This window comes from Misgurnus anguillicaudatus, chromosome 3 (assembly GCF_027580225.2).
Source record: "Misgurnus anguillicaudatus chromosome 3, ASM2758022v2, whole genome shotgun sequence".
In the NCBI taxonomy this organism is placed as follows: domain Eukaryota; kingdom Metazoa; phylum Chordata; class Actinopteri; order Cypriniformes; family Cobitidae; genus Misgurnus; species Misgurnus anguillicaudatus.
This window is the reverse complement of record NC_073339.2, coordinates 12,195,143-12,217,451: the sequence shown is the minus strand read 5'-3', so window position 1 is coordinate 12,217,451 and position 22,309 is coordinate 12,195,143. Positions and strand designations below refer to the sequence as shown.

The 22,309-nt window shown below is 36.4% G+C and overlaps 1 protein-coding gene across 7 annotated transcripts in view; it reads right to left on the bottom strand.

The window, feature by feature from the left end:
- The window catches only part of atp11a (ATPase phospholipid transporting 11A), a 93,317-nt gene that overhangs the window by 5,640 nt on the left and 65,368 nt on the right, over nt 1–22,309 (bottom strand). For 2 of the 7 annotated variants that reach the window (XM_073861307.1, XM_073861312.1), the window contains exons 25-30: nt 19,064–19,196; nt 18,080–18,106; nt 14,891–14,956; nt 14,685–14,788; nt 3,524–3,689; nt 249–341 (exon numbers count right to left, since the gene is read on the bottom strand). In XM_073861307.1, the coding sequence (XP_073717408.1) occupies nt 261–341; nt 3,524–3,689; nt 14,685–14,788; nt 14,891–14,956; nt 18,080–18,106; nt 19,064–19,196 (577 nt within the window). In that variant the 3' untranslated portion in view covers nt 249–260. Of the gene's footprint in view, nt 1–248; nt 342–3,523; nt 3,690–14,684; nt 14,789–14,890; nt 14,960–18,079; nt 18,107–19,063; nt 19,197–22,309 lie in introns of all 7 variants that reach the window. The other 5 variants (XM_073861316.1, XM_073861317.1, XM_073861294.1 and 2 more) reach the window with 3 other exon arrangements.

Here is a 22,309-nt window from a genome sequence, read left to right as displayed (position 1 = left end):
AAATGCATTTACCTGCAACATAAAATACACATATACAGACACAAACGTGCATGTTTTATGCATGCAAAAATAACAATAAGGAGCATAACGTGAACGGAGACACCACAGGGTACCGCGGCGGTTTATATCGGGAAGCTTATGAGCTGTTATTTCTCACATGTACAGTAAACAAACATTTATTACCCTGCTGTGTCTGACGCATTGACAACACGCACATGCAGAGTGAGAGAGAGAGTATAGACGTTCACCTCCTGTTCAGTTCAGAAACTGACACTGCTGGAGGTCTGAGACAGCATAAAGATGGTGGACTGCTCGGCAGTGAGACACCGACGCTTTGTCTGCTGTTACCACGGGTCACAGGTTAAACACACGGGGAAGGGAAAGGTCAAGGGTCAAGGCCAAGCGTCAGAGGAGAGAAGAGAACAAGAGGTGGAAGTAGAAACAGAGGGTTTAGAAAGAGACCAGATGAATGTAACTTTAGATGCTTGCTGTTAAAACTGGAATTTAAAGCGTTAGTGTTTTTATTTATTTGCAATATTATCATAGTTGTGTCCGTCTTTGATAAAACTGAGGTCTTTGCTCTTTATTCAAATATTTTATTAAAGATGCATTAAAAAATTTTCATGCATTTTGCATGTTGTTGTGTGTTTTTAGTTTAAACCTAAGCTCAGCTTTGAGAAGAATTTAAAGGTGCATTGTGTAACTTCTAGGAGGATCTCCCGAAAGAAATGCAATACAATACACACAACCATATCATCAGTGGTGTACAAAGACCCCACATAATGAACCGTATTGGTTATATTACCCTAAAATGAGCCGTTCCATCCACATACAAACTGGGTCACCCTACATGGAAGTCGATGCCATGTTTCTACAGTAGCCCTGAACGAACAAACTGCTTAATAGAGCGCGTTTCGTCCCTACGTTGTCTCAGACGACGACATGTTTGTCCTGTGGCAGCTACCGTAGCTTCTCATTGCTTTACGAAATTTCCGTTGGTTGCAATTCGCAACTCACCCCTAGATGCCGCTAAGAACCCATACTGTGCCTTTAAAACATAAGTGCTTTGTCCATTTTATACCACACCCTCATATCTTGATGGTTTAAAGGAACACGCCGACTTTTTGTGACTTTAGCTTATTCACCGTATTAGATAAGTCCATACATACCCCTTTCATCTCCGTGCGTCTGACGCTAGCTTAGCTTAGCACAAAGACTGGAAGTAAATAGCTCCAGCTAGCATACTGCTCCTGATAAGTGACAAAATAACGGCAACATTTTGTGCGAGTGCGAGTGATTTGTTTGCAGCACCTGAGAAGCCCCGTAGTGATGAGCAGAGTTCGCCCAAGCAGCAATGCTTCACCTTCTGAGAATATAGTTCCAAGTATGTATACGGTTAAAAGATGGCTGTGTCTCATATGAGCTTGTTATTTGTACGCGGTGTGATTATACAAATCACAACATATAAAAAAGAAAATGTTGGCGTTATTTTGTCACTTATTGGGAGCAGTATGCTAGCTGGAGCCATTTACTTCCAGTCTTTGCGCTAAGCTAAGCTAGCATGGGGTGCGTCAGACAGAGTTACAGATCGCACAGAGATGAAAAAGGTATGTTTGGACTTATCTAACTCTGGGGGATATGGTGAATAAGATAAAGTCCCAAAAAATTGGCGTGTTCCTTTAATCGAAGCTAGGGGGTCTTAAAGCAAATATTGTGCAAATTTTACATAACTTTTGACGACTTATGTATACTCACTGTTCAAAGTACAATGTTCAACTCAACGGTAATATAAAGTAAAAAACGATCATGATAAAGACAGGGTGCATGATCTCTGAAAGCCAATGTTGATATTTGAAATCACCTTAACAAACACACCCCTACCCCAGCAGAATCTGGACCTTTTTTTGATAGACCTGCCCCTGCAACCCAGGCAGCGATGTCGGTTAGTAGACACGCCCCTTACTGCTGATTGGCTACATGTGTGTTTTGGTAGTTGGCCTAACTCCCTTTTCCAAAGTGTTTTTCAAAAATCATGCACCCTGCCTTTAACATTCTCATTACAAATTTTAAGTTTTACTGTGAACGATTAAACAATGCAACTTGATTTAGCTCTGAAAAAAATTTGTTCTGTTCAGATTACTTTAAAGGTGCATTGTGCAAATTTTAGCAACATTTAGCGTTGACCATCCAACGGCTCATCCATCCCTTTCGAATCACACAGGACACAGGACAAAGATGTCATCGTCTGAGACAGCAAAGAGTAGTCAAGCAATGAAGTTAATATAGTGAAATTTTAGAGCAGTTTGTCTGTTTAGGGCTACTGTAGAAACATGGCGGCGCAAAATGGCGGCTGTGCATCTAAGGAGACCCACTTCGTATGTAGATAAAAATGGCTCATTCTAACATAATAAAAACTAAACGGTATATCATGTAAAGTCTTTTTACACCACTGATAACATAATTATGTATATTATATTGCATTTCGGTCAATAGATCTTCCTAAAATTTACACACTGCACCTTTAATGTTCTGGTGTGTGACATACACGCTTTTGTTTGCAAAAACAACTAATTTCTTTTCTTTTCTAAATGTCATGTATGTTACTTAAATATGTTACATTATAGATACAAATGGTTTGCGAATGCTTAACATCAATGCACTGGAAGTTTCTACAGTTGATCAAGGAAAACGGGTTAGGGAAAAGATCACACAGGTTTAGCTTTTATCACATGCTTACACACGTAAAATTTCTTCTTCCATAGTATGTTAGCATACTATGTGCGTTGACAGTAAAATACACTATATTGCCAGGTTGACGACTGAATGGTTCATGTAGAGAAGAATTCACAGAAGAAGTGAATCATGAATCAGAATCCACTTACATTAAGTACACTGGGGATCAATCCAACGCAAGTGTAAATCTAAAGAGCAGTTAGTAACCATTATTACATATCTCTATGTGTATTAACTATTCACCTGGTTCGGACTACATTTTTATATACAGATTCCTCTTTTAAAGGAATAGTTTATCCTTTATTTAAAATAAAAAGACTTTTATTTTTGCGGTACACTCTAAAAAATTTGCTGTAATTTTGCCGCTGGTTGCCAGTAACTTACTGTAGAAGATAAAGTCAAAAAATGTTTCATGTTCATTTAACTTTGAACAAAATGTTGGCAGTAAATAACATAAATGTAAAATCTACAGTAAGTTACTGGCAGCTAGTTGCCAGTAATACCCATTAATACTGTAATTTCTACAGACATTTTTTACAGTGTAGTCTATTCCTTTAATTATTACTGATATGCATCTTAGTGTTGATGGTTCGGTGAAATTGACCCCTTACAGTACAACCATGATAGTACAACCTATTCAACAGACCATATGTTTATCTCTTACAGTCTTATTTGAGACAAATTAATATGGTGTCCACTCCCTAAGGTTCACTGTATATTTTAAATTAAAAGAATGAAAGACACATAATTCATATAGGTGATAGATACTGTAGACGGTGAGGGATTTTACCTGTATTCTCTCTGTGGTGGTGGGCCACAGAGCTCTACACAACACTTTCTTCAGCACATCGGGTAATAGACTGACTATGATCAGCAGAATTATACTGAGCCATGCCGGACCGCTGGACAACATCTGCATGAACACGTAGTACATCCTCTGATAGTTCAGGAAAGGCCTATAGAGAAGAGGAGAGGAGAGGAGCCAGAGGTATTCAAAATGGGTTTATACAGCAGAATACAAAAGCAGTTGTTTCTTACGGGTACAAATTACAGGCACCTGTTTAAAAAACTAAATTTCCTTTTGTTATAGGTCCCAATCTCGAAAACGCATCATTTATTATTGCAACTATTCAGATATATCAGACTTTTAGTCTTAGGCCGTGTGTCCCCCAAAGCATTTTGCCTGAGAACAGCATATTTTTGATGTGTTTGCTATGGGAGTGCCGCATTTTTTAAAATGCCGGCAGTTGGCGAGGCGCAAAGGGGGCATGTACACCACATCTGTGGCCGGCGTATGCTTTCAATAGTTTCCAAAAGAAGCGCCACGCTTTTTTAAAAACGGCAGAAGCTGGCATGATTTATCAGTTTATTCACTTATTCAACTTTGGGTGAAACGCTGAACTCGACAATGTCACTTTTCACTCTGCTGTCCAATCAGAGTGGAGGAGGGGTGGGACAAATACCACAACAACCAACCGGTGCATTCTACAACAACCGATAAACAAAACAGAAGTATCAAAGCAATCAAACGCTTAGCTGAAGAAACACTGGGAGGCGCCCACAGTCTGCCTTCGCATGGCTTTTTTATAGGCACGTTTAGAGGTCTTTTCGTGTCCAAAGAAATGTACCCAAACCCGACACGCATAAATGGTAATTTTTTTGAAGAAAGACCCGACCCAAAATGAATTAGAGAAAATTAGACACGAGTCCAACCCATGGCAATTTTTTGGACCTGAATGTAATCGGCACCGATGTGTGTGGAGTCTGCAGCCTCGCACGCACCAGTTAAGACAGAAAGAAACCCTGGTGGCCTCACAACCTTTGTTTCATTTATTTTTATTTGTTATCTGACGACGACATCGAGGTAACCGCTAAAATGTGCATTTAAAATTGATTGACAGGTCTGGTTCAACGAAAATTAACCAACCATCAGCCACACGATGTCGCAAGCGCTCTTGGTAAACAGAGGAGGGGTTAAAAAAGTACTCGATGCACACACGCAAGTCAGTTAGGGTCTTCTCGGGTTCGTTCAGCAAAAACACATTCATTTTCAAATTTCCCGAGACCAAATGCCGCTAATATTGTACCCGACCCGTGTCCGAGGCACACATGAAACTTTTAGACCCGAACCCGCTCGGGTCTCTGATCGGACATTGGGTTTTCAGATTAAAGGAAAACACCACTGTTCTTCAATATTTTACTATGTTCGTACCTCAACTTAGATGAATTAATACATACCTATCTTTATTCAATGTGTGCACTTTTAATCTTTGTACAGCGCTTTGTGAATGTGTTAGCACTTAGCTTAGCCCCATTCATTCCTATGGCTCCAAACTAAATCTTATTTTGTATCACCATACTTACAGATGTGGCCTTTAAAAACGCGCGTTTTCTCCCGCGGCATTCGCCAATTCGTCTCGCAGAGTCCCGCAGCATTCTGCAAGTGCTTTCGGGGGGGCTACTTTTCCCTTTCCCTTAATGTGTTTCGCTTCAAAGAATATCCACCAGGTGGCGCATAAAAACATTGTCATTGCCGTTGTTTCCAGAAGTTAATAAGGGCATTGCTGAATATTTTACATTGAATTGCTGTTTTTGAAGTGATATGTCAACCCCTTCTTGCCAGCATAACAGCGCATACAAATATTAAGATGACTGTACGTGCAATGCGCATTTATAGTAAGTGCAACAGATAATTTAGTGTGAGCCTAATAAACGCGATTCGTGATATAGGGTTGCTATTTACAATGAATATCTTAATTATTTGTGTTGTCGAATTTTGACACCGTTTCATTGTTTGTTCATAATATTTATAATTGTCAGTTTTTCAAAAAAGTATCAATATTTTAAAGAGATTAATGTGGTATAAAAAAAGACATGTTTTAAAGTTTAAAACGTTGTAAAAAATATAGTAGTATTCTTATATTTTAAGAATGACAATATGATACATTTATACTCCGCTAAAATGCTTTACATATGGAAAGAGGAATTCTTCTCAGAACAGATATTTTTATGTTATTATTAAGACGTAGGCTACATCTAATAAAATAGCGAACAGAGAAACTGTGCCTTTTGCGGACGAAAAACACCTCAGAAATATTGAGTTTATGAATATTTACACTTACAATATGTACTTTGTGAAATGTGTGTGTAATAATTTTATAACATGTGGCTGTAGAGACAAACACGCTGCGTCGCCTTTCAGATATCTTACACGTTCGCATTCAACACTTTTCAAAACGTATTTATATTAAATTTAATGAATAATTATAAATTATGACATGAGAAAATTAGAAGTGTGCAAAAGAGCACAGTTCAGATATTGTTAATTAAAGCGGTTTTATACACCTTTCTGCCTTGTTTAAATTAACAAGAATTTTATTTGCCACTGTCAACACGTTTTGTGATTGATTTAATGATTTATTACAGAAACTTCTATGAAGCAAAGCTATTGTACTAAGCATCTATATATATATATGTAAATAAATAAATATATATATATATATATATATATATATATATATATATATATATATATATATATATATATATATATATATATATATATATATATATATATGTTATAAATGTTGTAAAAAATATATTAGTATTCTTATATATTAAGAATAACAATATGATACATTTACATTGTGCTAAAATGCGTTACATATGGAAAGAGGAATTATTCTCAACCACCACCAATAAAGTTTAAACATTATTTTTTAGAAAAACGCCTCGGAAGTGTTGAGTTTATGAATATTTACACTTACAATATATACTTTGTGAAATGTGTGTTTAAAATAATAAATTTCATAACATGTGTATGTAAAGACAAACACGCCGCGTTGCATGACTTTATAAAAATCGAGGTCCATATAAGTATTTTCTAGGGCATGCACCCCAGGAAAAAAACTTCTTATTTCCCTGCTCTACAAATATGAATTTTAATAAATCAGAAAACCAAAGAATCAAATACCTATAGATTTCAAACCATATTAGTATGCAGAAAACTTTTGTTGGTCATTAGGAATACATTGTAATAATTATTTTACCATCCTGGGCACACTGCTGCACACTTTCTCTTCTTTTGTTATTTAATTAACTTTAATGACTTTAACAGGTAGGCCTTAGGACTAAATGCAATAAAATGTTCAAGCCAAAATATGAACATTTAAACTCCGTGCACGCGCACTACGGGTGGATGAAGCGTTGTACCGCGCACGTGATGCATCGTTTTCAAGTTCAAGCTTAGCAGCACAACACAGTGAATCTAATCATTATACAGTAAAAAAACATATCTTCAAGAATTAAAGGGTGGCGTTGAATTTTGTTAATAAACACGCTGAATAACGGAAAGTGAATTACTGAAGGGAGTAAGAGCAGCGCATTAAATCTGGACACCCATATGTGCTCAACTGCAGTAATGTTTCTTGTCCTGTCACCTTGACAGTCACTGCGGTTTCACATTTCTCGTCATTAAACTGCTGTATATAATAGTCAGCGTTTGATTACTTAGGCTACATCTTTCTTGCACTACCACTAACTGCGCATCTGACCTGTGTTGCACCTCTGTCTGACTGGTTTGATTTTATTGGTCATCTCGGTTTCATTTTGACTTCATCTTAAAACTTAATAGACCATTTAACTGTTTGTACACAATGATGACATGGCACCGTATGCGTGCGCATTTGGGCAACGGAGCTATGGCAAGAATCAGCAGCAACTGACCCATTTCACAAAAAATTCACACGGCCGCGCCGCTCCATTAGCATGCTACACTTGCTACTTTAGCGGGTTGGAATGCATATACATATTAGGCTATATATTTGGTGTGTTTGACTTTCTGCCGAACTGCGCGATCCAATCGGCATATGAAATTACTATAGCGGCGCGAAAGTGACTGGGGAGCAGACTGGTGTAGCGCTACAAAAACCCACAGCCGAGTGACAGCAAAGTACCGCGAGAGCGATTCCAGTTATCACGTGGAGAAATCCGCTTTGAATCGCTCTCGCGGTACTTTGACATCACCAAGAGGTCTGATTAGAGCAAACTTGTGACTTGCATAACAATGACTTTGTCCCACCTCTGCTAAAACGTCACATGCCGATCGGTCTGCGCGGCGCAGGAAGAAGCCACACGAGCGCTGAGCGTCGAGTCAAATTATAAGACGAGCGTAAGAAAATGATCGAGGTCCGGTCAGGGAATTAACCCAACACAAAGTGAAAATGATAGCAATGACTCTAAGATCTATGGACATGCACATCAGTGTTTTATTTGTGTGGAGAAAAGGACAATTTGAAATAGTGTCCAACACAATACTCTACCATTATACTCAAATAAGTAGGGCCTACATGCACTGCTCCCAAACGTGATGTGTTTTGGTGTTGCTTGTAATCTGGAACTTGGTGTATTTCAAATGTGTTTGTTAAGTGTCTCCACATGAAAACGGAATGCCCTCCCCCCGCACAGTCCTGCAATGAGAACCAGAAAAACCGGTTTCTAACCATTTTATTTACATGTGAATAGTGAGAGAGCACCCCCTCAGGAGCTGTAGGACGGTTTTTTATAAGCGTAAACCAGGACTAAGCCTTAGTTTAAATAGAATATAAAATTAGTTTTAACAAACATGCCTTACTAAAAACATTATTTGTCTGCATTTTGAGGCAAAACAAAGGGCATGGCCGTCCGGACCTCGGTAATTTTCTGACGCTTGTCTTATTTGACTCAATGCTCAGCGCTCGTTTGACGATCTTGCGGCGCCACGCAGACCGATCGGACGGCATGTGACATCTTAGCACCGCGAGACAGTAGGCCTACAGCATGCTTTTGAATAGATCTCACGGTAGTGTGATGTCACAGACCAACGGGTTTGCGCTGCGCCCCATTAGGTAAAATAAAGTGAAAATTATTCCTAGATGACCAATAAAATCGTACCAGGCAGACATCAAAGGAGGACGGATACCTCAGTTAGTGGAAGTACCAGAAAGATAGGTTAAATTGGGCCGGAGCACAGCTCCGCCTCCTCGGGTCCACAACACACCTTGCCGGAGCTCCGGTCCGTCTCCTTCAGCAACAGGGTTTGGTAAAATATAAAGTGTATAAAGTGTGCAGTATACAAAAAAATGCCAACAAATTATTTCTAAAAGTAGCAATATTTTAAAGAGATAAATGTGGTATAAAGAAAGACATGAGAAAAGTAGAGGTATGCAAAAGAGCACAGTTCAGATATTGTTAATTCAAGCGGTTTTATACACCTTTCAGCTTTGTTTGAATTGACAAGCATTTTATTAGGCACTGTCAAAACATTTTATGATTGATTTACTGATTTATTACAGAAACTTGTTGTCAGAAGCAAAGCTATTGTACTAAGCATCTTTATATGTATGTTTTAAATTTAAAAGTGTTGTAAAAATATATGAGTATTCTCTTATATTAAGAATAACAATATGATACATTTATATTGCGCTAAAATTATTTTGCCATATAAATTATTCTCAACCACCACCAATAAAGTTTTAACATTATTCTTTAGGAAAAAAACGGCGTTTAAACCCGTGGAGCGAACAAGAAAACATATGTTTATATGCTCATTCGGCATATCATATGATATTTTTTATTTAGTTTTACAGTTTTAAAAGTGGCAAAAAAAGTTCTTAAAATCTAACTGGTCTCTGTAAATATAACTGCAGATGACAGCAGATTAGATTCAGTTCACGGAACCTACTAAGAAATAGGAGAAGCGATGATTTGTGATTGATTGGGGCTAATAGAATGACTGCCACACTCAAAATACACCAAACCAAATGAGCACTTTATATTACACTAAAGCAACACACAATGTGCAAGTCATGACCATGGCCGGGTTTCCCAAAAGCATCGTAAGGCTAAGTAGATCGTAAAAATGATCGTACGAATCATCTTAGAATTGGGCTGTTTCCCAAAAGCTTCGTAACGTAAGTTGCACTTGAAAATCATCGTAGATCTACGAATGCTCTGGAGTAATCGTTCATTCATAAGTGCTTTTGGGAAACCGGGCCCAGGCCTTGACGCTTTGTGTGTTCGACTTTAAATGGTGGGGCGCTGACTGGTCGGCGTTTGACATCAGAGTACCGCGAGAGCAAAGGTAAAGTCGGACCATTTTGTAACATTTCGACTTGCTCTCGCGGTACTTTGATGTCTTCGGTGCCGAACTGTCTGCGCAGCGCCACAAAGAAACGCCCTTTGACTCTTTACAGCAGAGTACCAGCAACATGAGAAGTGGTGGCACGCAAAAGGAAGTGAAGGTACGCAGTACGCTAAAATATAAAGTGTCTGTACTGCGAGCACTGGTCTAGTTATTTACATCGTGTGTTGCTCTTTCACCATTGTGCACCCGCGCACTCGCTCTGTAGTTTGTAGCTCGCGCTCCGGCTTCTGTAGCCGTTTCTTAATACAAAGTACAGGAGAGTGGAGCAAAATAAGCCTTTATCTAGGCAACTATACAGATTTGTAGCCGTGTGACCACAAATACAGGTAGCAACCATAATTTATATTTGGCTATGTTAAGGGGAAGGACAAATTAAAGAGTTATGATTAAAGTGATTTTTTTTACAAAAAAATCCTATCATATCAAAGTAAAATTTATACATACCAGGTGGTTATGTCAAAGTAGATTTATTCAGGTCTAAATATACCATAAATATTGGTGATAGGCGAATGATTTAGCTAAAGATTAGCCTGAATTACTAAGCTAGGCAGTTTTCCCAAAATGGTGGCTGTGGGGCAAAGTGAACCACCATGAGGCACTGTCTGAAACCACTGAATATGTTTCATTAAAAAAAATATCTGTGTAGTTTCGCACAACTGATTTGTTCATTTTTAAACATTTTAGAAAACATATCATGCCAAGACATTACAATATTACTACATTTTTATTTTATGCATTTGGCGTTTTGGTCCATACTGAAAAACAAACTTACCACTAAGAAACGTCCATTGACAATCTCCAAACAAGAAGTTGGTCCTCAAAATCTGTATTCTCATCTGATACAGACTCAAACATGAGTGGATGACATCAGAGTACAGCGAGAGCGATTGAAACCAACCTCCTTCGCCTCATATCTCGCGGTACTCTGATGTCATCTGCTTGTCGGCTCTTGCGGCGCTGCGTAAAGTTGACCACACCTAAAAACCGTACTGCTAAACTCGACAGGAATTCTCTGTGTATACCAGCACCTCCTTTATTAATTGTATAGCAGGAAAACTTATTTTTTACTTCTCAGCGTGAAAAATAGCTTGTTTTGGCGTGTGAACTGATTATGTCAAATTAAGTTACCCGATATCCACTTAATTTTAGTTATAGAAATTCATTTAAAATAACTTACAGCGTAGTAGGCCTAGATTTGCGTTTAAACAAAGCAACTGCAAGGTTTTCTTTTGATTCGCTCGCTGAGAGGAGATTAGAATTGGGGGTTGGCAAAGAATTGGCAGACCTGGGGGTGGGTGGTTTTTAATTTCTTGACTTTCTGTGTCAGTGGTAGCTGCTACTAGACGCATTACATTTTGGAATGAACTTCCTTCATGTCGTTTTATTTATACACTGTAAAAAATATTTTCTGAATTTGTAAGTAAAGTTAGCATTAAATATGTATTACAATTTTAAATGAATTTTTGCTTTTATTATAATTATAACTTAAATAACTGTAAAAATATTATGTGTAATTTTTAATGTGTAATATTAAAAATAATATTACACATTTTTTTATCAAAAAGACAAATAACTTGATTCTCATTAATAATAGGCATGGAAAACAAACTTCTAATTTTCAAACCCTCATACAGCTTGTGCCTATCTGCATTGAACTTGAGAGCGCTGTAAGCGTTTATTGTGTCTTTCAGCACATTACATATATGACCCATTCTGTCTAAATGAGTGGGATGTTTTCAAATACCCTATTAATTAAACATCTAATACGTTTTCTGAGAGTGAAATGATTAATACTAAGATGCATGTCATGTCTGACATCTTGGTTTCGGTTTAAAAACATGCAGGAATTTGAAAATAAAATCCGGAACTTGCTTGATGTTTAAAAAGTTATTAAGAGAGATAAAGTTCGGGACTGATTTATGTTAAAAAGTTATTAAGATCAACAAGACTCGCGCTGACTGACAGATCCGAAACGCAACGCACAGACACGCAAGTACCTGCAGACAGATATTAAAAAAATCTGTTTTGGCAAGAATTTACGAAAGCATATTAAGCATTACAAAAAACTTGTTAAGCTCATTATTAAATATGTCCATAGCCTACAGCGTTTGCGCGAACAGAACGAATTGTTTAAAAAAAACTCTCTCATTAATCTTCATCTAAATTAATAAATAATCAGATATTCGTTTATAATTTTAAATAACAGTATTCTCTATTATTTAAAGTCAGTTTTAGTTCAAAACAAGCAAAATTATTTTAAACAAGGTAATTAGAAAGTTGTAATTCAAATGTTTCAGTTGTTATTTACTAACTTTTTTATGTTAATTGCAATTCATGTCATAATAATCTTCAGTATACATTTTGCTTTTAAAATGTTACATTTTCATATTTTTATCTATTTACTTGTTTATTTTATATTCACCTAGATTGACAATGAAGCTGGCTTTAACTTGAAGTAATTTAAAGATCATCTGTGACCGAAGTCACGGAGACACGGAGTTATTAACGAATATTTTATTATCAGAGTGCAGCATTTTATCAAGGTTTTCTGGTCTTGTGTAATTAAATAAAACAAAAAAACTAAAATGGTAATTTTTTACAGTTGGATTAAAAGAAGCTTGATATTAGGAGCGTTTTAAAACTAATTCCAAAACATCTCGAGTTTCTAAATAAGGGACGCGCAGAAAATGTCATTCATTCATGTAATTTTATAGATTACACTCATTCACTTAACACACATATTATGCGTGCTTTAAGGGCTTTATAATTAAGCTGTAAACACTTGATTATGTCTGGCCGAATATTTTTTCTGCTATTCGGATGAATTCGTTATTCGTTTTAAAGCCATTATCCGTGCCCTTGCGAATAACGTATTCGGCTTCGGGCACATCCCTAATATATATATTTATTTATTTATGTTTGACGAATGCTTATCAGTACATACTTTTTGGTTTCTTCAACTTTAAAGATGAATATTCTCCTTTAGAGATGGGCAATTTTTTGCAATCACGAAAAAACAAAGAACGGCACACTGCTACTATAGCTCTCAATATTTATTATTTAAAAGACAACGTTTCGACCAAAACGTTGTCTTTTAAATAATAAATATTGAGAGCTATAGTAGCAGTGTGCCGTTCTTTGTTTTTTCGTGATTTAGTGTTTTTGTGATCGAGCACCTGTCTCATAATATTTTTGGATGTGCACACTTCTTATTCAATTTTTTGCAATAGCACATTATATTCAAAATTTTGAGCTCATAAAAAAGATTTTTCGCTTATTTAAATGACATGTTCATGTTTTTATGCACGTTTAGATTTGGTGCAATTTCCCAAAGGCTTATAATTAGGAAATACACACAACACGCTTAACTTATATTTTCTTATATTTCTACTTATATTCCTACTGTTCAGTAATGCAGAAAAGCGCAACACAACCATGTTAAAGCTATTAAACGTTCAGATGCAAAAATGAACTAAATGTAAAATTAGATAAATTAGTTAATGATATTGCGTAAATGCGCTCGGTCTCTTCAAAGGTCTTCGCGAGTTATTTTGTTATAAGACTCAGTTATCATACATCACGTCTCTTCTACTGTAAGTACACGGAAAAAAATAAGACAAATGATGCGCGTTTGAGTCGAAATTTTATGAAGAATATGTCACTGTTTATGTAACTGGCAAAGAAAACTTCGCCAACGAAAGGTTTGCCAAAAAAGCCTGCATTTGTATGGCATCAAAGAGTATCTCCTAAACACAGAAAATCTGTGTCATGTTACTTCAATATCATAGAGTATACGCTCAGCATGAAGTTAAGCACACAAATTGTCGTCAGTATGGCCTACATGAAACACGACTGCCATCTACAGGTTTTTGTATTTCCTGCATCCCCCACCGAACCCCCCTTCTGCGGGATCTCGCAGAATTTCGGAAGTCCTCGCGGCATTCTGCTCTCAGAGACGCGCATTTTTAAGGGCCACATCTGTACTCGTGTAAGTACTCATGTAACAGTCTTTAAATGGTAAAACATGGAAGTGTTTGGTGGCTTCTAAATTCATCCCTGTTTGGATCGTAAGGAATGAATTGGGCTAGACTAAATGCTAACACAGTCACATTTCGCTGTACAAAGATTAAGTGCATGCATTGACAAAGATAGGTATGTATTAATTTGTCTAAGTTGAGGTAAGAACATAGTAAAATATTGAAAAACAATGGTTTTCCTTTAAAGTGGACCCATGAAGACCTGTAATATACTGTATATATGCCCCTAAGACCTTACCACACGCATGGTGTTTATACCGTTCAGCGAGAGTTACAAAATTACCAACGTTGGGTGAAACGCTGCGCTTGCCAAAGTCACTTTTTACTTGTCCAATCACAATGGAGGAGAGACAAATACCAACCAAATACACCAACCAAAACGCCTTAGCTAAAATCTCTGCCAAGCGCCTACAGTCTGCAATTTCAGAAGAGCGAGTGGCGTTTTCAGCCATGTTTGAGCGCTTTGGTGGACACACAGCCTTAAAATATTAAAATCCATCATGAAAATACATTTGAATAACTGTGAAGCCATATACATGGTATGAAAATAATTCGTATAGACTTTTCATGTCAACAATTTTGCCACTAAAAGTTTTTTTTCTTGAAAGATTTTAATCCACACAAACAAGGTAAATATCACTGTAAAAAAAATCACATTCCTATTATACCAAAATTTGTCAAACTTAGCTTATAGTTGTGTGTACTATATTGTGATATAAAGTGGACCGTACCAAATGATGCCTCCCCACAGGAGTGAGAAGATCACGTAGAAAAGCAGAGACCCCCATATGACAAAGTGGTTGATCCACGTCCAGTAATGTGTGTCCAGGGCGAGCTAAAGCACACAAAGTAAAAATGAAGATAACAAACATTAACTTCCATTGAGGTCAACGCACATCTGTTTGTGTTGTGTGTCTGTGTTGGTGTTCTGAATTACCTTTAACGTAACTACGAAAACCAGGATCGTGAACACGAGTGTCCCAAACGTCCAGTTTCCAAACATCTGGAACAGAGAAATATTGAAAAAGGTAGAAGGTGTTTGACACAGACGCATAAACAGATTTTTGAATAGGTGTTTATGTACAGCTCACACTCAATCTTTGCTTAAAGTAAGTATTAGAGGATTTATTAGGAAAAAAAAACAACTCAGTAGTGCTTATTTTTTTATGTAATGCTCAACCTTAGCCGTTGCACAGCCATATAAACATATCCTTAGGACAATCATTAAAATTATTTTTAAACATCTACGGAGAATAATTATAAAGAAAACGCTTGAACTGTAGCATACCATTAACATTTTATTGGTGCTGTAAAAGAAAGCTCCTCTGCATTGTTTTATCGAGATTATTAATGATGGCTGGAAGACTCTGTGATGTCACGTCCATTTTATACTTCATCTATAAAAGCCTCATAAATAAACAGTGAGCTGAGATAGTCCTTTAAAACGCTATAATGGATTCGGCATTGCTGTTCGGGCAATAAAGCTGTGTTTGGGTGCGGTACGCCTTTATTTGTTTCTGTCTCTTTTAGGGGATTTGTTCCCTCATTGTTTACGGTCTTAGCAAGCGGTTGAAATCAGACACAATGGATATCTCTTCTAAAATGTTCTTCTGTCTGCAGGGACTGCGCACATTTTCGATGACACAATGCATTACAACATCAACGCTATGGAGCTCTTTATAAATCACTGAATCTGTAAAGCATGAATCAAAACCAAAGTGAACAAGCCACAGCAAAACACAAGTAGGACTGTATGATACCAAATGGTTTTAGTGAGCTGTATGTCGATGGGTTGCCAGTTTGAGAGAAAAAAATAAAACGAATACAGGGACACACGACAGATGTTAACTTACCTTGGTGAGCAAACAAAATTGAATTTGTAACCATGTCAAGGGTAAATTATATTGAAGGTTATTGTGTAATGTTGTAAATGATGAATATGATACACTGTAAAAAAATATTTTTTGCACTCACATTTTTAACTCTTTCCCCGCCATTGACGAGTTATCTCGTCAATTAAGAGAAAACATTTGCATGAAACAACTTGTTCCTGATGAGTTTTTATTGTTATCTGTAATACCGCACTTACCCAATTTATAAAAAACTGAAGCAAAAAATTATTTATTAATTTTTCACTTAATTAATTGTGTTTTGATAATTGTTCTGATTCTGATCTCTAACAAAATTCCTTCACAAAAATGCAATCATTTCAGCTTTTTGCTAAAAAAATAAACTATTATAATAATAGTTTATAAGCAGAGAAAAAATATAGATATGATGAAACATTTTTTCCCATTTTGTTTGTTTATTGTTTGTATGAAAGCAGAGGGTCTGTTCTTTCATTTTATATATTTGTATGTTTATATATTTTTAGAAGAATTTTTTTTCTAGAAGGCATTTAGTGAAAATTTTGTGAAAATCACAAAAATGCTGGAGGGGAACTTTTCAAAAAAGGCTGGCAGGGAATGAGTTAAGTATAATCAAGTCATTTTAATATATTTTTATCTTGACTTGTGATTTCTGTAACTTAACTTAATTAAGTTGAAATAAGTTAAGCTATTTTATAAGTCACATTTTATAACATAAGTTAAATGACATATTATGGCTTTAAAGGCGGAGTCCATGATGTTTGAAAGCCAATGTTGATATTTGAAATCACCTAAACAAACACGCCCCTACCCCAATAGAATCTGGACCTTCTGTTGATAGACCCGCCCCACACATACGCAACCCGGCATTTGATTTGATTGGCTATAAGTGTGTTTTGGTAGTCGGCCCGTCTCCTTTTCCAACGCGTTTTTCAAACATCGTGGACTCCGCCTTTAATAAACACTGTAAAAAGTAAAAATTATTTCAAGACAATTATTTTGGTAACCTCTAAAAAAATAAATTCTCACTTTAATTGAAAATTTTAAGTAAAAAATAAATAAATAATGACTCAAGTATAATCAAGTCATTTTAATATATTTTTATCTTGACTTGTGATTTCTGTAACTTAACTTAATTAAGTTGAAATAAGTTAAGCTATTTTATAAGTCACATTTTATTACATATAAGTTAAATGACATATTATGGCTTTAATAAACACTGTAAAAAGTAAAAATTATTTCAAGACAATTATTTTGGTAACCTCTAAAAAAATAAATTCTCACTTTAATTGAAAAATTTAAGTAAAAAATAAATAAATAATAATGACTCAAGTATAATCAAGTCATTTTAATATATTTTTATCTTGACTTGTGATTTCTGTAACTTAACTTAATTAAGTTGAAATAAGTTAAGCTATTTTATAAGTCACATTTTATTACATATAAGTTAAATTACATATTATGGCTTTAAAATACACTGTAAAAAGTAAAAATGATTTCAACGCAATTATTTTGGTAACACCTAAAACAATAAATTCTCACTTTAAGTGAAAAATCTAAGTAAAAAATAAATAAATAAATAATGTTACCAATTGAAGTAATTCTTTTTAATTTTCACTTTAAATTTTTCACTTAACTGAGAAAAGTTGATGAAACTTAAATATTTTAAGAATTTTTTTAAGCAGATCCAACTTTCAGTCTCAGTCATGGATGAACATGAGGGTAAGTAAATGATGACAACATTTTTTAATATGAGAACATTGTATTTTCTATGTGAACAGTTATTCCTGGAATTCCTGCAAAAGTCATACCAAAAGATTCAGATTTATTTCTTATTAACATGTTCATCTCCTTATTACAGCTACTGGAATTTTGTCCATCTTGTTTGCTCATTGGCTCTTGCAGGGAGTCATGTGACGATGGACGTGAATCCTAAAGGCTGATGGAAATGGGCATGACAACACCTTTTGGGGCGTTTTGCAACACAGTCGTGACACACAGAACAGACACACAAACTCCTACTCGATCACAAGATGATAGACAGAGGAAGATGAACGAGGGGGTCGCTACTCTATACCTACTGCGGCCGGTCCGTACCACATGGACGTTGGGATGTCGTACGGCTCTGTGTGACAGCTACGATGGCAATGAATGGTTAGTAGACACTATGTGAGTGGAGGTGGGCTTTAGGGGAAGGGACTGAGGAGGGTGACAGTAAAACTAAAAACAGGATGAAAAACAGATAAGGGAAGGCTTACCATCTGTGTGTTGGCGGCCATTAGCTGAGGAAAGGAAGAGAAGCAGAACAAAAGCCAAAAAGGAAAAGGTAAGAAAGGTAGAAGCAGAGGATAAAGACAGATATAGAAAGACACAAAGAGAGAAAGAGAGAACAAAAGATATAAAGGAGAGGTAGGGTGGGGAAAGGGAGCAAGAAAGTAAAGAAAAAATTAGGATGTTATAACTTAAAAAAGTAAATCAAACAGGCAAAAAAGCAATCCAAAAGATTACTATGATTTAACTCAATGGCACAGAGAAAGATGTCTGGTCTGACTGATTACCCAGCATGCTTTGTGTCGCATAAATGAATGGAGAAGCACCTGTAATGACCTCAAACATATGCAAAAGTTCGACCTCGACCCCAGTTAGCCACAACATGTACTGTACTGTATTTTAAAACCACAACGCAATTTATTGGCCACCCATTTAAACTGTACGTGACAGCTTTTTTAGACTGAGAACAACAAACTTCGGCTTAAAGTCCGTGTAAAGTCTGATATAAAATGTGTTCTGAGTTTGTCACAACACAGAAGTGTGTCATTAAGCACCCAGCCAAATTTGCGGCAAGTAAATAAAAAAGTAATCAAAACCCTTAGGGGCGTGTCCGCACTGAAACCACACCCACTTGTTGGAAAGCTGCCGCCTATCAACTTTCAAATACCGCTATGACCTGATTGCATGCTCCAGATTGTGTTAGGGGCGGGACCTGTAGTGGCTCCAGTGCGTCATCGAGCCACTGTTTTAGCCCCGCCCAAATAATCCTGAAGACAGAAATGTGGAAAAGCACACAACTCCACAATACATTACTACACAGTTCACAGCCTTTGTAGCATGTTTCAGCAATACATTTCTAACATTTCTAAACAATTCTCTGATTTGAGTTTACACGGACTTTAAGTCTCTCAAAAACACGCACAGACCAAATCTGAAACTCTGAAACTGTAAGGCGAAGACTACATTAGCTGTCCATTGCTGGTGAAAGTAGTGTTGTCAAAAAGGAAGAAAGCACCGAAGAAAAAGACCATGGCGTCAAAGACCCCCAGAAATGTCCAGTAGATGAAGGTGGGCCACCTCAGGTGAGAGTTCTTCGCAATATCTCTGCCAAAACAAGCACAGAGAAATTCAAACTCTTCCCTGAATTTAATCATCTATTTTAGATGTGAGCAAAACAATCTGGAGAGTTACTTTTTTCATATAGTCTTCTCAAAATTTTTTATTTTACTTGTTGATATGTTTTATTATTTTTAAAATGTTAACATACATAAAAGAAGACAAGCTAATATAAAAATATGTAATAAACATTAAACTTGAGGCTATTGATAGAATGTGCTTTGGCAGGCAACTCAAAGACCCGATGGCACCATATAGGAGACCACTGATCTATTTACTACCGAAGATACTTTGTTGTTGCCAAGAATACGTAAATCATTTCTATTTTGATTATATTGTTAACTTCTTAATAAACCACAAACAAACATGTATACATTTATTTGTCCTCACATTCTTTACTGTAGTTCCCTCTCACGTTCCTGCCTAAAGGCTCATTATGCAGCTCATTATGCGAGCCTTTTGTTTCCTGAACAATCCTTCTCGCATACGGCCCCTCTAAACAAAAAGTGTCTTACAATTTCTAAATCAATATATTGGCTGAATCCGAAACCGCATGCTGCCATACTATATAGTAGGCAAAAAGCAGTAGGCGAACGAATAGTATGTCCGAAAACAGTATACGTTAAAGGGTAGGCGAGAATTAGCGGGATTTTGGACTATTTCTCGCGAGATTCAGAGGCACGTGTACTTAAGTATCGTCCTAAACCGCCTACTTACTGAATATGTAGTAGGGGAAACAGCACGTGAACAGATTAGTATGTCCGAATCCTCAGTATTCATTAAATCAGTATGCGAGAAATCCCCGGATGCCCTACAGATTCTGAAGCATGCATCGGATGGACACTTTTATCACAGCTTTCCCATGATGCCACAGGAAAGCAAAGCAATCGACCGGAGAACAGCCGTTTTTTTTTGGAAGTTTGGTTTCGAGTCGCTCTCGCGGTATTGTGATGTCGTCCTCCTGTCGGTTCTTGTGGTGTACTACCTCATAGGTCACATGATAACGTAAACGTGGTGGATGCTGTCCATACTAACGCAAATGTACGTACTGTCTAAGCGCTTGTTAAGTAGGTATTCAGTGAAATTCAGTACCTACTCAGTAAGTATGCGATTTCGGATTCAGCCATTGTTTTATGTGAATGAGTAAGCAGAATGATTTTCACATCATTAAAAAAAAAACTCTAGACTACTAGATCCTGTTTAGAAAAGTCTTGTTAAAACATGTTTAGTATGAGTTTTGTGGACTTATATCAGTGACTTAAAAATGTTGCTTTTTTAAAACCACGCATATACATTTTTCTCTCAAAAATACAAACATGTACATACATGTAGCTCATATAATATTGTAGCCCAGTTTGTGCTGTACGCAGTGTTATAAGACACTTGCCATTATTATGTTTAAAGCAACTGAAAAGACCCAACATAAGAACATGTCAGAACCTCTGACAGTGTCTCAAAATGGTCGGACCCCAGAGGCATGGGCGTAGATTTTGGGTGGGACACTAGGGACATGTCCTTACCAATATTCAGGGAAGACTGAATTGTCCCTAGCAATAATTTCGACCAAAATTAATCTGTATTAATATATAACCACTGATGTCCGTCATATTCTTGTGTTTTCTATTTTTTACTTATTATATTTTTTCAGGAATCATTTAAATGAGATTAAAAATCTTTTGCAATCCCGTTCTGTAAAAATAGCGCTCTATGTGGTACACAAACGGTTAACAGCTTTCGTTCTCTGCAATGCCCGCCTCCGTAACTCACATCGCTAATATGATTGGCTTTGCATTTCTTTAGTCCCGCCTCTCTAACTCACAAAGCTAATATGATTGGATTACCATTTCTTGAGTCCCGCCTCTCTAACTGACATTGCTAATATGATTGGATTAGCATTTCTTGAGTCCCGCCTCTCTATCTCTTTTCTTATGACTCGCTACTTGTGATAGGATGGTTTCACTTTGTACAACGCGCCAAAGTTCACTCAACAAGATGCGCGTGATTATTCGGGCTACAGGTAAGTGAGGAAGAAAGTATTATTATACCCACTGTAACAGTTTCATGCACAAAATACGGAACAAGTTGTGTCACATAATGATTCAAGGACAGTGTTCGTTTCACCAATACACGACAATCCCATGTTAACCTGAGGAGTTGCAAACGCGTGTCAACCTTTTATAAAGGGGGTAGTAAGGTTATTTAGGGGGTCCCTAATCCATGAAAGAAAATAACCCCAACATGGTAAAAACATGAATTCATGTCATGATTGCTGAATACTTTACATTACTGCACTGTGGTCATTACTTGCACAGATGTAGACATAATGTAAGGTTGCATTTTAAGCTTAAACTATTTTTTCACACTGATTAACTGTCTGTTGATGAAAAGAAGATTTAATGTGAACTACAGAAACATTAATAAACGTTGTTCAGGAAACAGCATGATATACATACCTACTTCAACACTGGGATTTTTTGGCAAAATTAAATTAAGAATTAAATATTAATTGCATATTCTTCAATGTTATAAAGTAAATATGGATTCATATATGTTACAAAGTGATTTTCTTTTCTTTTTTGACAAAGACTTAAACAGTTACTTTTAAGTAAGTTACTTTTAGGCTCTATAGGACATAACAAATTGTTTATTATAGTACATTACATTTGGGATGGCACCGGGGGTGGTGAGTCAGATGTCACCGAGTAAAGAGCATACTGAGTTGTCTTTGTCTTGTTTTTGCAATGCGACCATTTTATTTATGTCCCCACCAATGCCAGGAGCAAACCTACGCCCTTGCCCAGAGGGTTAAATTATTTCTTTCATCCTAAAGAAACAAACGAAGAGATAACTCAGAACTATGAACGAGATCACTTTGTTTTTACATTTTTTGTCAAACATGTTTATTATTGTGTTATCATGTCTTTATTATGTTTTATTGTGCTACTTAGCGGTATTTTTTTAGTTATGAAGGCTTCAATCAAAACAAACCTGCTGCAGTTTGATTGATATTAATTGGAACGCAAAACAAGATTTTTGAAAAATGTAAAAAAAGTAAAAATCTCGTTTTGGAACCAAACTCTTCAAATGCATATACTCACATT